Raw genomic sequence first — 15,985 nt, 5'->3', positions numbered from 1 at the left:
CTGTAAAGTGGACTTTGTTGTCAATGGAGGGGTGCGTTGAATCCCCGCATCCCGACTGATTATACCTGACCCACCCTGCAAACTCTTACTTTTTGGCATAAATGTTATAATATAATTATGCTTGCCAATTTTGGCGTCCATTTTGAATCTAAAGTCCAAATCCTTATAGAAGGAAAGTTAATGGAAACTGTTTTATTTACTGGTGAAAATATCACATACATGGTGCTGATAAATATGATATCACAATGGCTGTTTCGTTACCCTTAATTTGGCACAATAGAATTTAATGAAACATTTAAAAATGATCAAGTGGTTCCTAGATTCGAACTGGGGCCAATGAAACCAGATTATCCGTCTACTTTAACACTCGACACAAGAAACTGCCCGAGGAATAGGCCTAATGATCAAAATGTGTCGCTGCAGATCCGTGCTTATGGCACACCACACCATACAATGATATCGAGTTTTGCTCCACGTTTTGCGCAGTTAAGAAATTCTTTTGAGTTTCCAAGAAAACCTTAAGTTTTGCAAGAAAGGAAGTTTTTTCGCTCACCAGTTGAGTTTTGCAAGAAAAGGTTTCGAGTTTGCGACAACTGTTTGAGTGATGCGTTCACAACAGGGCGCATCATAAAAAGAAACACACATTTAACAGCAATTTCTCCCTGCTTCGCAAAATTATAATGTATATTCCTTTAAGTATTATTGGTGAAAAACAACTAAGAAATGGTCTGCAGTAAAAAAATGTGTATAAAACTCGATAAGTTTTCTTGAAATTAAAAAATCGACCAGTATGCTCAAAACTTAACTGGCGGACGCAAAACTCCGATGTGGCATGCCATACGTGCTTGCCTTTGGTCCAAGAGAATGTGTCAAGTTGACGAATAAAATGGGCAGCTTTTGAGGGTGTGTAAATGCGTGAACTTGACTGCCTTTTCAACCCCGCGGACACAATAACGTACCTATTAAACTGAAGCAAATATAGGCCTACTCGCCACTTCACTAATTTTTCATAATATCATGTACAATATAGCCAAATGGTATAGAAAGGAATGAATGACAATGAAAGAAAAGCAGCCGCCAACTTGAAATCTTCATGCATAACAAATTTTTTGACACGATTAAGGTCAGGTTTGTACTCTATTCAATTATTAGTTAGCATAGCCCTGGAAATATGGCGGTGCGCACTGGAGCCCTGGTAAGTTGATATTTATATTGATTTTTCGGTACTGATACGTTGTACTTAAGAAATATTTTAAGGAAATGTTCAAATCAAAGTAGGGTTTGAAAAAGCGTTTGATACATTCGATGCGCTTGCATTGGTTGTTTAAGAAATGTGAAGGAAGTGCAGGCTGGTAATCCGATAAGTTGTTTTAAGTACCGGTACATGTCCTTATTATACTTATGAAACGGCTTAATATGTCACTATCTTCATTATGATCAGGTAGATTGGTATCTGCTACTCCTACTTTCGAAACCTGTAAAATCTTTAAAAGGGTATTTTTGTATTATGTTGTTTGCAATACTTGTTGATTTATGTGTGTGGGGAGGGGCATGGGGTGTGGGGTGTGTATGTATGTAGTTTAATATTAGTGTAACCTGGTCAAACTTGATATTGTATAAGATTAATATCAAACTTCGAACAAGTGTGCGCATGCGCACTTTGACCATTTCACCTGAAAGTCATTTTTGTTTCATAAAAGTAAATTCTTTTCATGTGAACCGTACGAAATACGATTATATAACTTGACTCATGGTGCTCGTGGTGATTGCTCAGCACTATTTGACACCTTAACTACCAATTTAAACAGCAGTGGTTCCTAAAGGTGTATGTGCGCATGGCATCGATCCTGGTTTTTTGTGTGGCAAAATAACCCATTTTTTGTTGTTTTCAGCCACTCTGTGGTACCACCCCACCCGCTTTATTAAGACAGATTGACACCACTGTGTGTGGTGTGGGTGACTGTGAGAAGGGGTACGGTGGGGGGGGGGCAAGGTGGGATCCCGGAGGGGGTTCTCCCTGGTTGAAGGTATACGGGGATGTGCCACGGTTTTGGGGTACCTTTTCAGGAATTTTGGTATATCGATGGGTGGGTTTTCAGTGGAGACCAATGCGCCCAATTGGGCGCATTTGGGCAAAAGTGCCCCTAAAAGCGCCCAATTATGTCAAATTTGGGTGCTTTTTGGGTGTTTTTTGTGGAAAATTGGTATACTGATGGGTGGCAAAAACAGCAAAAAGAAGGTATAGAGAAAGTCAGCATCCGAAAGTCTGCGTGGCACATCCCCGTAAATTTTTTTTTTTTTTTTTCCCCCCCGGGGGTGGGATGTGAGGTGTCTTTATTTTAGTGGGGTGTCTGGGTGGTGTGTATGCATCAAAATGCATGTGAAATGCGTCACATGGACGTTTACAGTTCGGTGATCACTTGAGGACTCGATATAGCGTGAAATGCATTTAAAAGTCAGTTCTTTTTATAGGATAAAATGACAACATTAATTTATTACGGTATATTGAAGATTTTACGTGAGGATAAATATTTAAGTGCAAACCACAGAATTCTGTGGTGCAAACAAAAATAATGAATTAACTCCCACTCATGAAAATGAAAATAAAAACACAATAGCAAAGTACATGGCCTGCAGTATGCGGAGTAAATTAATGACTCGCGGATGGCTTCCTTTAATGTTGTCTATAATATTATATTATACATATAAATTAGTGAATGGCAATATTGGTCTTTTAAAGCAGTTGCTAACAGCTCGTCATTTTGTGTTGCGCAAAGACCACGGATAATTAACGTTCTCTCATACGCTTAGTCGCTTACCCATAAACCCTATAACTATGCTGGGGTTAGTTAAAACCATAGAGACGTCAATTGGGAGGGGGGGGGGTGAGTACCCCAGCAAAAAAAGTTTTGGTTTAGATAAAAACGTTTTAATAACAATGTCGGGTTATATAAAGGTCATGAAAACGTTTTAAAACGTTTTGTATGAAAACGCACTGCAAAAAATATCTTTTAAATGTTTACAAAATGTTATTGCAAAATTATTCTTGCAAACATTTTTGCTAAATATTTTGTCAACATTATGTTAGAATATATCCAGTAGGTTATCAACAAATGTTTTTAAATGTTATGGAAACGTTTTATACCCATTATATGTCCCATATATAACTCGACATTTAAACGTTTTCTGGCAACCTTTTCTAACCTTTTGCGAATAAAACGTTTTGTGTGTGCTGGGTGTCATACTGCTTGGCAGACAACAGGATACACTGTTAAAACTGTTAAAAAAGTTGGTTGGTTAAAAATCACGAAATTGATACAAAAGTTAGCGTTGGTTGAAAAATGCATTTATAGTACTAGTAGTAACTACAGTATATTGTGGTAGTTTCCAACTTTTATTCAAAAATGTCGATCGCATGTTTAATTTTGGAAAAAAGGGCAAAATGATGAATGAATATGTTGTCTACGACTCGCTTCATATTTCATTGAATATGTCTGCTGGTGTATGCCAGGTCATCCTTTCAATATAATTCGAATTATTTGAAGGAAATCTTTTGTTATTTTAACCAAAATTTGTTCTCTATGTTGATGTTGCATGGCCTTCGTTTAATTAAAAACCTTGGGGTCATTTACAGAATCATAAAGGCATTTAACTATCAAATCATGGTAGTAATGGTTTTGTGTCGTTTGTGTGGGGGTGTGTTACGATTGGCTTCGATATCTTTAGTCTTTGTGAATCTTTATAAATGGGCCGCCATTGGATTTTCAGGGAATGGAAGTTTGTATTGGGCTTATTTTTTCATTAATTATTTTTTCAAATTTAAGCATACCTTTATATAGATGTGGATGGAGATTTTTTGTGACTGCTCACAAGTGGGCCGATGGTTTTTGCCCGGGGGTTTTTGCTTCTTCAAATAACTTGTATACCAAAAATCTAATAATTTGCCCCTTATGTATACCATAGGCTTAGGAACCGGGGGCTGGGGGCACCTTTGTTTCCAATGGACATTTTATTGTGAAATGTCATTGTACAAGAAACACAAGAAAAAAATTCCACATAGCCCCCGAATGAAAAGTATTTAATTATCATTGTAATCACTCAAAAAGCATTTTGTGTGAATTTTACATCCAAACTAAGTGCTATTAAATTTTTACGAGCCTTTTTATTTTACATGTAAAGTCTATGGGGGTGACGATTAGAAATGGACGGCAATATTGAAAAACACTCATTTCGGGCCATGAAATGCCCATAAAAAAGAATAGCACTTAACACTTAATGCTACCTGAGTGAGTACAAACATAATTAAACACATTTCATCCGGGGGCTATATAGCAAAATCAAAAAATGTCCTATACCTTAATGGTTATGGAACAAAGGTGGGGGGGCTCAGCCCCTCAATAATTTACATTTCAACCTCCCCAATAATCTTAGTTGAAGTTAAAAATTGTGATACAATAGAGGGAAAATGGGTGTTTGTGACCTATAGGCTATTTTGCAAAATTTCTGACTCCGAGGGTGGAATTTTTCAAGTTTCAGTCCCTCCCCATGTTGAACATCTTCCTAAGCCAATGTATATCGTATTCATAGTATTTGCAAAAAATTGGTGTGGGGGGCTAATTTGAAATTTCAAATGTAAATTTTGCATGGTGTGAGATTTATGTGAATCATATAGTTGATCAGACTAATTCATCATAGTGATATATTATCATATGTCATAGGCCCTATTTCACATAACATTTGAACTTGGATAAGCTCACGTTCCCAATACATTTTGTTACATAGGCCTACTTATTCAACATATAGTGATATATGCGGGGGGAGGTGTGGATGAATTAAAAATTTCAAATAAAGGCGAATGTTTTGCATGATGTGAGATTTATGCGCATCACGCGATTTACAGACTAATTAATCATAATGCGCTGTCATATTTCGCATAACAGAATAACTTTGGATGAGCTCACGTACCAAATAAATTTTGTTAACGTAAACACAAAACAAAATAATATATAAAAAGAAGGAAAATGTAGTTAATATGGTGTAATTGTTACTGAGCTTCACTGTTGAAGTATGACATCCAAATAACAATAATAACAATGTTGCGTAGGTGTCTAATGCTGTCTAGTCTATGTCTTTATGCATGACGTTAAAAATTGTTATTATCCGGTATGAAGGCGTATGTCCCAACCGTCATAAACAGATTATGTTTACTCTAAAACATGATGCGAATTTTAATTCTATTATTACATTGGTAATAAGTTCAAACATGTCGCGAGTTGTAATTTATCTAACAGAGGACTGATATATTACTATTTTTTAGATACTAGAGACGGCTACACAAAACGACGAGTCGAGGCTATTTAGGCAACTATGCCATAGAAATCCTAACTAAATTTAATAAAGCATGGAGGAAAAAAGAATGTTAACAAGCTACAATCCAGGAAAACAATACAGTAGTTGGCACACTTGCACTAAACAATGGAAAAATTATACGTGCCCTATCAAAATTGGAGAGGCGAGTGAAACATGCATGCAATATATATGAAGTACAGACTCCCCCTATATATAATATCTCACCTTCCCCACTCCCCATCTTCAATGTTGGAGGGTCTCACGGACCTGTTGACAACATGGCTTGGTCCAACATTGAATTGGGGGAGCGGGGGAAGAGATATACCAAAAGACAGACAAAGTGTGCCAACCTTTTTTTCCTGGATTGTAGCGAGCCCGCTAGCGAGCAGGAAACTGTCATCAAATACCGGTACCAACCCAGCAAACACAAAACGTTTTCGACTTCATTCGCAAAAGGTTATAAAAAGTTGTCAGAAAACGTTTAAATGTTGGGTTATATAAAGGGTATATTAAGAGTATAAAACGTTTTCATAACCTTAAAAAACATTTTTGATAATCTACTGCTCAGCAAACAAAAATGTTTTACAGAAAACGTTTAAATGCCGGGTTATATAAAGGGTATAAAAACGTTTTAATAACATTCCAAAAACATTCTTGAAAACTTGATACAAAACATTCTAAACAGAATGTTATTTTGGGGTTGAAAAAATATTTTGCGAAAATGTTTGCCCAAAATATTTTCAATAACGTTTTAAAAACGTTTTCATGACCTTTATATAAACCGACATTTAAATGTTATTTAAAGGTTTTGATAAAAACATTTAAAGAACATTTCTGTGTTTGCTGGGTTCAAATATTTTAACATAATGTTATTTAAGTATTGACACAATATTTGGCAAAAATGTTTGCAAAAATAGTTTACAATAACATTTTTGAAAACATTTAAAAATATTGTTGTAGTGTGTTTTCATACAAACCTTTTAAAACGTTATCATGACCTTTATATAACCCGACATTTTAATGTTATTAAAATGTTTCTACCTAAACCAAAAGCCAAAATATAACTTATTTAAAATGTTTTTAAAACGTTTTTGTGTTTGCTGGGAACTTTGCTAAATGTCTTCCGAGCTAGCTATGTAACCCGTTTGTTACAGACTGTGTGGTTACAGACCTATTGTTATGTCCTTTAGGGAGCGATCGTTATTTATGGCAGGGGGGGAATGGGTAAATTTAGGGGGGAACACAAAATTTTTTTGTGATCTTGAGGGGGGAACCTGAAATTTTTAGTTGAACCAGGAGGGGGGATTGTTAAATATTAAATGAAGAAAATTGGGAAAACAAGGGGGACGCGAAAATTTTGAGCGGACGCGAGGGGGGAACGCGAAATTTTTTGTCGATATTTTTGCCAAAACACCCATTCCCCCCCTGCCGTAAATAACGATCGGTCCCTTATAGCGACATAATTTGGATGAAATATATGAAAACTACAAGACACATGACCCTTCAATGTTTTAATAGGTTTCGCTTAAATGTTTTTATTTATTTATTATTCTCTTATTATACTTCTTTGTAATAAATAATTTTAACGGAGATGTGACACTTATTGACATGTTCATCCATGTTTCTAAATACAATGTACATTTGATAAACATATTAACATAATTAAGTCAGTCGTTATGTATAAAAGTTAACATTATTATTTTATAAGTTATAAAGCTGGACACAGTTTAGACTATGCCATAGTCGAATTTTAATAAATAAAAATATGTTATTATTAATCATGATGAACGCATTCAGTTGAACTCGAAATTATACTGATGTTTATTAAAATTAAAGTGTTCAATAGTAAAATGGTCATCATGGTCAGAAAGAGTTTATATAATTAATTAGTGACAATAAAAGTTATTGAATGCAACATATTTTGCATTATAATGGCTCACTTCAATACTGAACAATTCTGATTTTGGAATCTACCAGGTTATTGATCGCGAAAGCCCGAGTAAAAATTCAATTGGGAAGCTAACAAACCGAGGAAGTACGGTGACTGAAAATATCACATGTGAAAATCTATCAATTGCACACAAATTAATCCAAATCAGCGTTTTAATTCTTAAATGTAATAGCCAGAGTATGCAAAATGGGCAAGTAGACTACGGAGAAGTCTAGACACAGTTGGGCCGGTATCCCCACATCGTTATATTTTGCATTAATATTGTGCACGTAAATTCATACCCAAAGGGTATATAGTAACCATCTTCTTGATCCATAATTTCTCTCGATCTTTGCGAGAAATATCTTCGTCGAGTATTTTTTCTAACCCTATTACGGACATATTGACGATGCTGTGTCCATTTTGCGTGAAATGCCGTGACACAGACGTCTTTATAGTGGGCAGTTTCTTGATGTCTGACCTATGATGACCAATACGTGTCTTTAGTTTTCCTTTGGGTTCGCCAACGTACTGCTGCTGGCAACCCCATTTTTAAACATTGTATCAAATATATAACATTGGTCGAGTCACAATTTATGACATGCTGGATTTTAATAACTGTTGTATATGGCAAGTTGCACTTTCTAGCGCAGCAAACAGCAAGCAACGCTTTTGCCAGATGTAGAGTCACTCTCGGCATTAGGTCCATGGCTCTGAAAAGAGGTTATAATTCCACAAGATTCCGAAAACTGACTGCTGCCTCCTCATGCCCATGGTTTTATGCGCACTTTTTTGCGTAGAATATTATTTAATAATATTATTTAATACTTTTTTGCCTTTGGTTCTGTATATTTATAGTAGAACAATTGTGTACCATTGTAGTTGTGTACGAGCCACGAAACGGTGTCACCTTGATCATGGGTACCTAGGGAAACCATATTAATACAATATGTGTACGACCACTATATACGACGTAATTATAATAAAAAGATTGGTTTCACGCTTACCGTTTTTGTGACACCCACATCTCATGTGCATTTTTGTTTCATACTTTATTCTTATACACGGTTCTTATATCTGTATGTATATAAACATGATAAATACAAATCTATAATAAATTACTGTGACTGGCGAATTGGTCAGGCTAAAAACTTTTGTTTTTGTTTACGTTAAGGGTGTCAAATTAAGTTAATTAGTTTCAAAAGCACTGAAAGCTCCCTGCGAGCTAATCACTGAGTAAACATTGAGTAAACAGTCACACTACACTGCAATACAGTCATTTGTCCGAGAAGCCTCAGCGATGTAGTCCAGTACTCCGGTCACTGAATTAACTATTATTATACCCTAGGCATTCAAAATCCTTTTTGGAGATCCAGACTTAGGGTTGCCAAAAATTTTCAGTCAGAATCACGGGTCAAATCATCGGGACATCGCCCAATATTTCCCTTAAAAAACATTGGTTTTCTAGGAAACTATCGGAAGTCGCTGGAGCCAATGTTGAAAACTAGCTCAATTGCTTTATATGGGACAGGAAATGTACAAATTGCGGGGAACATTTCAAAGGTCACCCAATTGGGCTACCAAAGTGTTGGTTTGGCAACCCTGACTATGGCATAAGGATTGATCTAGATACTAAAAGGACGAAGGAAAGCTCGTATACACACAGTCGAGGCTGTTTCATGAGGCGCCGTAACTATGCCACGAAAATCTAAACTAAATTTTAATAAAGCACGGATGGGAAAAAACCGTTAAAAGGGCATTTTGTGATCCACAGAATCATCTCCCACTCATTTAAAAAAAAAAGAAGAGATTTTTATACACCATAAAACCATAGAACCATAATATAAATTAATGTATAGAACCATCATGACCATGCAGCCCCTCGAATAGCGAGCGTAGCGACACTAGTCGCAATTGAGAGGGAGGGGAGGGGACGAGCGGAGAAAACACTGTAGACCTTTCGTTTGTTTTGGAGCAAGGTTGTAGCGCCGTTGTGGTTGGTCACTTTGCATTAACGACTTATTATGCACGTAAATTCATACCCAAAGGGTACGTGCTGACCATCTTCTTAATCCAAAACTTCTCCCGATCTTTGCGGCAAGTATCTTCGTCGCGTATTTGTTCTAACCCTATTACAGACATATCGACGATGCTGTGCCCGTTTTCTGTGGAATGCCGTGACACAGACGTCTTTGTGGGCCTTCTCTTGATATCTGACCTATGTTCAGCAATGCGTTTCTTTAACTTACATTTGGTTTCGCCAACGTACTGCTGTCGGCAACCCTGTCTCAAGCACTGTAGCATATACACTACATTTTTTGAGTCGCAATTTATGACTTGCTGGATGTTCAACTACTCACTAGTAACCGTGCTTTTAACTTTTGTTTTATATGGCATATATTGGCAGTTTTTTGCACTTTAGCAACGCTTTTGCCAGATGTAGAGACAATCTCGGCAGCATTGACAATTAGGCCTTCGTGAATGGTCCTATCCAAATGCTCTTCTTCTATTTGAGTATTATTTTCTACATAATATTCTCTTTTGAGAGTGATCCCAAAATTATCGACTGGGCTTGAACCGTTATCAGCCACGTTTGGCTCTATGGTTGATTCAAAGTACATGGCTGTGTGAAGTTAACAAGATTTCGAAATCCAACTGACTCTTGCTTTCTCATGACAATGGTTTTGTATGCATTAAATTTTATTATTTAACAAAAATTACTACCCGCGAGATAATTGTGTGGGAGGTGCCGGTCGCCGATTTCGACTCGCTCTCACCGCTTCGGTGGATTTTTTAAAAAATAATTTAAAAAAAATATGATTGAAAATTTTTATTTAAATGTTTTTTTATAAATACTCTTTCTAAAATATTATTATTTAAAATACTTTACTGCACTGATTTATCAACTTACTTCTATTATATCCCAATTGTGTTCTGTATAATAATAGTATTACAATTGTGTACCATTATTTGTAATTATATGCAACATAGTACATGTATTACAATATGTGTACGACGTAAAAATCCCCACATCTCATGTGCATTTTTGGGCATTTTTGTTATGTACTTTATTCTTATACCTGTATATATCTGATGATCCGACCCTGCTTATAGTAAGAATAGGATGGTTTCAACAGACAAAGAAGATCATTCAATGGCATGCTTCTCTGTGATTGCATTTGGCTACAAGTAAACATCTCAAAAAAAGTAACTAACCCCCCTTAAATAATGACCATTATTCAAAAACGAGTGATTGTATTACAAATCTGTAAAATGCGTTGGAAGCAGAATTTATTTCTGCACATTTTGACACCTCATTTGTAGCAATTGACTAAATATTGACGTCACAGCGTACATTTAAATCAATGTAGCCCAAGATTTGAAAGTTGCAGTAAATTCTATTGATTTTGCATTCAGTGTAATGGAAGGAAATCTGTGTAATGATATGTGAGTGTTTTTGTATTGTAAAAATTTGTATGTAAGTGCAACTTTCAAATCTGGACCTCACTACATTAAATTGACCGGTGTTTTATTGTTTTCTGGGCTATTGTATCAAATGAGGTGTCAAAATGTGCAGAAATAAATTCTGCTTCCAACGCATTTTACAGATTTGTAATACAATAGCCCCTTTTTGAATAATGGCCATTATTTAAGGGGGGTTAGTTACTTTTTTTGAGATGTTTATATGGTGTACACGTGTTTCTATGGTTAACCCAGTTTCTATTGACTGATGATGGTCAGTTTTAGTCATGTACTTACAAATTAGACAGTTCAAATAAATTTAAGTTTGTTCTTTTGACCTTGAAAATTAAAATCATCAAACGCATAATATTTGTGTCATTTTGGGCTTTTCAACCAAACTCTGTTGGAAATATGTTGCAAGCTGTTGCACGATGCTTGCTGAGTTAAACCTTTTAATATGTTTTATGTTCTATTTCTGATTCACGCTCCAGTAATTTCAGATGATTGAGCTCAATAATACATCAAAGAATGTCTTCCAATTCATGAAAACAAATAGATAATCAGCTTTTCGGATTAAAAGCTTAGAGGGAAGGTCTTGCTGCTCAGCGAGTGTTTGTAATTATCAGAAGGTTTTCTCCAAATTCATTCTCTAATGTATGTACGACGAGGACCAACCAGTGGCCTGATCATCCCTTTGCTTTTGAGCAATTCAAAATGAGAATATCCAGTGGCTTCTGAATCTGAATTCGCTGCTGGTAAAAATATCTCGAGGATACATCACACCAACTTGCGCAGCGGTTGGATGGCAGAGCAATTATAGTTTTGATTTGAGGTGTTGAACTAAGTTGGCTTTGAAAGTATTCAGGTCAGGGCTCTCAGCAACAGATGGAGGAAGCTGGTTCCAGCTAACGATGGTTGATGGAAAGAATGTGGTGTGGTGTGGCTTATTTTTGTTTACATACTCTGCAATACTCTGCAATCATGGACCTTGCTGGAATACAGTACCTCTCTCACCATCGTTACTGCTCTTCTTCTTCTTCTTTGTGATACTGCACAACGTCCCTTATGGAACTAGACGAGAATTGTCAACATTAAATAGTTTTAAAACCAACAGTTATAGCCCCCACTATTTAAACGGTTCAAGCCCAACTAAAGTGCAATATTCAAGTATCCTATTACCATGATTACCTAACTCTTATTCAAACTTAATGTGTTTTAATATCACACATTTATTGATTTATCACATTCTTTACTTTGTTCTACGGGGAGCCCTTAAGACCGGTTTATTTTGGGTACCCATCTGTTGTTTTCTATTGTCATTGTATGTTGTTATTTATGATGACAGAGAAATTGAAATAAATAAATAGATATATAAATCGTATTGATGTTTTAGAAATAGTTGTTTGTAGACTACCATAGCTTTCGTATTGTAAATTGACAAGATGGCGGACTGATGCACGCAATAACGAAGTATCTGCTGTTGTGTTCTGCAAAACAAGTACAGCTGTTGGGGCTATGTGTTTTGAACTGGTGCACTGATATTATGGAGCCGAGGTTTTTGAGCGAGATTTTTTGGATTTATTTTATTTTTTTAAGCCTTCACCTTATACCTACCTAGGCAAATTACCTATAAAATTAAAGCTCTTGATGAGTGCTTCAAATGACATCTTGCTTGAAGTGCAATTGTTACACTTCACCGTACCTCGATCAAAATAACATCATTTTTTGGAATCCTTGTGAAATGTTCTTTCAGAAAATGTATACTTTTGAAACACTGGGGTAAAATAAATAGAAACCTAAAAAAATTAATTTTATATGAAAATTTATACCCAATTTTGAGGGGATAATTTAATTTAGCCACTCTTCTGGACCGAGCATGTACCAGTTCAAAACGCAAGTGGAAGCTGGTGTTTCATTCCGGTAATGTCTTATTAGTTGAGGTTTAGCTTCGCCAATGGATACACACGCTTCTAAAGGATGTTCTTATTTCTAACAAGTTCGACTTTCAATCGATATTATTTTAAATATCCCCGTAAATATTCCCCTTCAAGTTTATGAAGTATGCGGGCGTGAGAGAAAACTGAAATATGAGCTTCGACGTGTAACATTAAACATACCGCGTCTCTTGGCAAACATTGATTTCAGAAATTAATCACCATGTCATCATTTCTTAATGATTTGTACGTTTAATGAGCCATGTAATTAGTCTCCATTCTCGATATAGGTTAATATTTTATTAAAATACATAATTTAAAATGAGATGATTATTGTACCTACCAAAAAATTGAAAATGTTAATTTTTTAAAAACTCGATTGAAGAAAATTACGAAAACTTGAGATCAGTGCCTTTTATTTATTCAGTGATCTATGAATTAATTTACCGACCAAAACATTAACGACTATTTCTACCATTAAATTAAGTACACAACCACACCTAGTGCTTGTTATTGTGGGTTTCACATGGCTAGTTGCATGCCATAAATGGCTGGGCCTTTTCATTCCAGGTTTCATTCATAAAAATGACGCACTGAAACCAAAATATTTCACCTACCTAGATCTGACAATTGATTATGTGAATTTCATGATCGACTCAGTAGCAATTAGTGCTATTTTGTAGATTACGACATGCCCACTGGAAATTATGAAAATATATTACAGCTCTTTTCAACATAAAGGCCCATTAAGTGATTTGCTCATCCGGACGATCGTAAAAATCATCCAAATTCAGATTTTGGTACCTTTGTCATTGTCATAGATTTGCGAACACAGTCTGCTAGTGGTTCAGCTGAAAGCCGTGTATTTTTTAAAGACAAAATAATGACATTCACACGAATCTGTAATTTATAATGGCGAATGGAAAATGGCAGCCAGAATAGTATACATTACACAGAGAATAATGAGAAGAGATTTGGCGATTGAGTTCCAGATATCGCGGTGTTCGCCATTCCCTACTGGTCCGGTCGACATTACCTTTCTTTTCACTATTATAACATAGAGCAACGTATGTGATAGATTGAATATTGGCTGTCAAGTATCGCCATGAGCATTATATAAAATAAAATATATATTTTTATAAAGTTTATTTATTACCTTTTACCACCGACATACAATGTTCAAATGGTATATAAAAGTAAAAAGACCATCAAAACCACATGACGATGAATAGAGTGACCATACATACATGCACGATGATGACAACTGTGTGTTACCTTTTTAGGTCGGTTAGTCACACAAATAATGACTCTTCATTCTTCAAATTCAAAAACACAAAATAAACGCATTAATTTTGTTACAAATTGACTCTTCAAATTCACAAATTCAAAACACCAATTTAACATATTTTGTCATAGACTATGACGACAAATGTCACCATGATGTTGATATACTACAGGGTGTCCCTGAAAGAACTGCATCGTCGGAAACGATTTTGAATTTTGACGATTGACAGCATCCCATTTTTTTTTCAAACCTTTCCACATTTCAATCAATGATTTGTACAGAGTACCAATCACTGCCCATGAGGCGTCTATTGTCATTGATTGGTATTTGACTCCATGGAACGGATTGAAAATGAGGTATAGTTTTGTTAAAGTATTCTATTTGATTCTATTTCTATTCCATGTCAAAATTAAAAAAGCATTTCGGGCACAAAAAATACCACAAAATTAAAGTTTTCAACGAAACAATTCTTTCAGGGACACCCTATATGATGACAAATGTGTGATTTTGGTGTTTTAAATTTGAAGAGTCAATTTGTATGACTAACCTGACCTATTAAAATTGATCTCAATACTATTTGTAAGGAAGTGTATTGTTATATATATTTTCAGACGAGAAATTGTCAAAATATACATGTAACCTATTTTGGAACCTAGTCTGTGTTTGTGCTGTATGAATCTTCGTCATATGGTGTTGGCATTATTTCTGATTCCAGAATAAACCCCGAAAGAAATAAAATACAGGCTATTTTCATTAGAATTAGAAGATAAAATTTAAATTCCTTCCAAAAGTCCATGCTGAATTTCTATTCTTCATTTACCACTTACAGGTGAATGAAGGTAAACAAATTGCTTTACATGTTTAAACCAACAACAATCGATCAAATTACAGAATACAAACTTGTGTCGTAATATGACACAATCTCGTTTGATGATATGACACATAGAATATTATTATATACTATTAAACTAATTCGACTAATAATCAAGAAAATATAGTTGAAATTTGGACCATGCTCAAGAGTTTATAATGTAAAGAAAATAAGTTCAGCAAAGTAGATTTAAAGTGTCATTCAACACAATATATTGAGATATTTACCTCAATATTTCGATGTGTACAGCACACATCCTCATCAGGATGGCTCCAATGATGAACTGAGGGAGTTGAATCTTAATCGGATTAGGGCATTATAAAATGAACAGAGCTCTAGTTCTTGAGTGCTGGACGTTCAATTCCATGCATCAGTTCTTCATTGGAGCCCTCCTGATGAGGAGGTGTGTTATACACATCGAAATATTGAGATAAATATCTCAATATATTTGTTTAAATGTACTTTGCTTGCTTATCTACCAAGCAACACGTATAAGCATACACAGTGATAAAATAAGTCAAATTGATTTTGAAGCTATTTGTAATCCTCAGGACTGATTCAAGAACGAATGTATTTTGTGCTATCTGAAAGTTGTATTTTTCTTTTAATTTTGAATGTTTTAGAATAGATTTCAATGTAAAGTTTTGTAATCAAAATTATTTTGTTACCAAAGATATGCCTTGTATAATTAACCTTGACCATTCTGACGATGTAATGCAATGATCTGTAACGATGTAATGACATTGACCGAGAGTCAAACTTCTTTTCTTCAATATTGAAGCAAAATTTAAGAACAAGCCCAAAGAATATATGTAATTAGTAAAAAGTATATGTTCAACTAACCACAGATCCTGGAAACTGAAGCGATATATTCATGTAGATCATTGGATCGATTCCAGAATGGTGTAATTTTCCAAGTAGATAATCTAAATTTTCTTGAAAATATTCCAAAGGGTAAATCTTGAAAGTGCAATATAGTGTCGACAATTGACCTAAAACCTGAATAAGACTCAATCATTTCAATCATGATAATATATAAGACTGAATTTTAAGCAGGGGTGTAGCTAGCGGGTGGACAGGGTGGACGAAGTTCATGGGCCCCGAGGCTTCAGAGGCTCCGAGTAAAAGCGAAAATGAAATAAGGGCTGATAAAA

At 35.3% G+C, this 15,985-nt stretch overlaps 1 protein-coding gene across 1 annotated transcript in view; it reads left to right on the top strand.

Moving 5' to 3' along the window:
* Positions 1–1,140: 1,140 nt before the first annotated feature.
* The window catches only part of LOC140152402 (uncharacterized), a 53,766-nt gene continuing 38,921 nt past the window's right edge, over positions 1,141–15,985 (top strand). Inside the window, exon 1 of the mRNA XM_072174708.1 lies at positions 1,141–1,195. Within this exon, the coding sequence (XP_072030809.1) occupies positions 1,172–1,195 (24 nt within the window). The 5' untranslated portion in view covers positions 1,141–1,171. The remainder of the gene's footprint in view (positions 1,196–15,985) is intronic.

Source organism: Amphiura filiformis, chromosome 5 (genome assembly GCF_039555335.1).
Source record: "Amphiura filiformis chromosome 5, Afil_fr2py, whole genome shotgun sequence".
Lineage (NCBI taxonomy): Eukaryota > Metazoa > Echinodermata > Ophiuroidea > Amphilepidida > Amphiuridae > Amphiura > Amphiura filiformis.
This window is presented reverse-complemented; position numbering and strand designations above follow the sequence as displayed.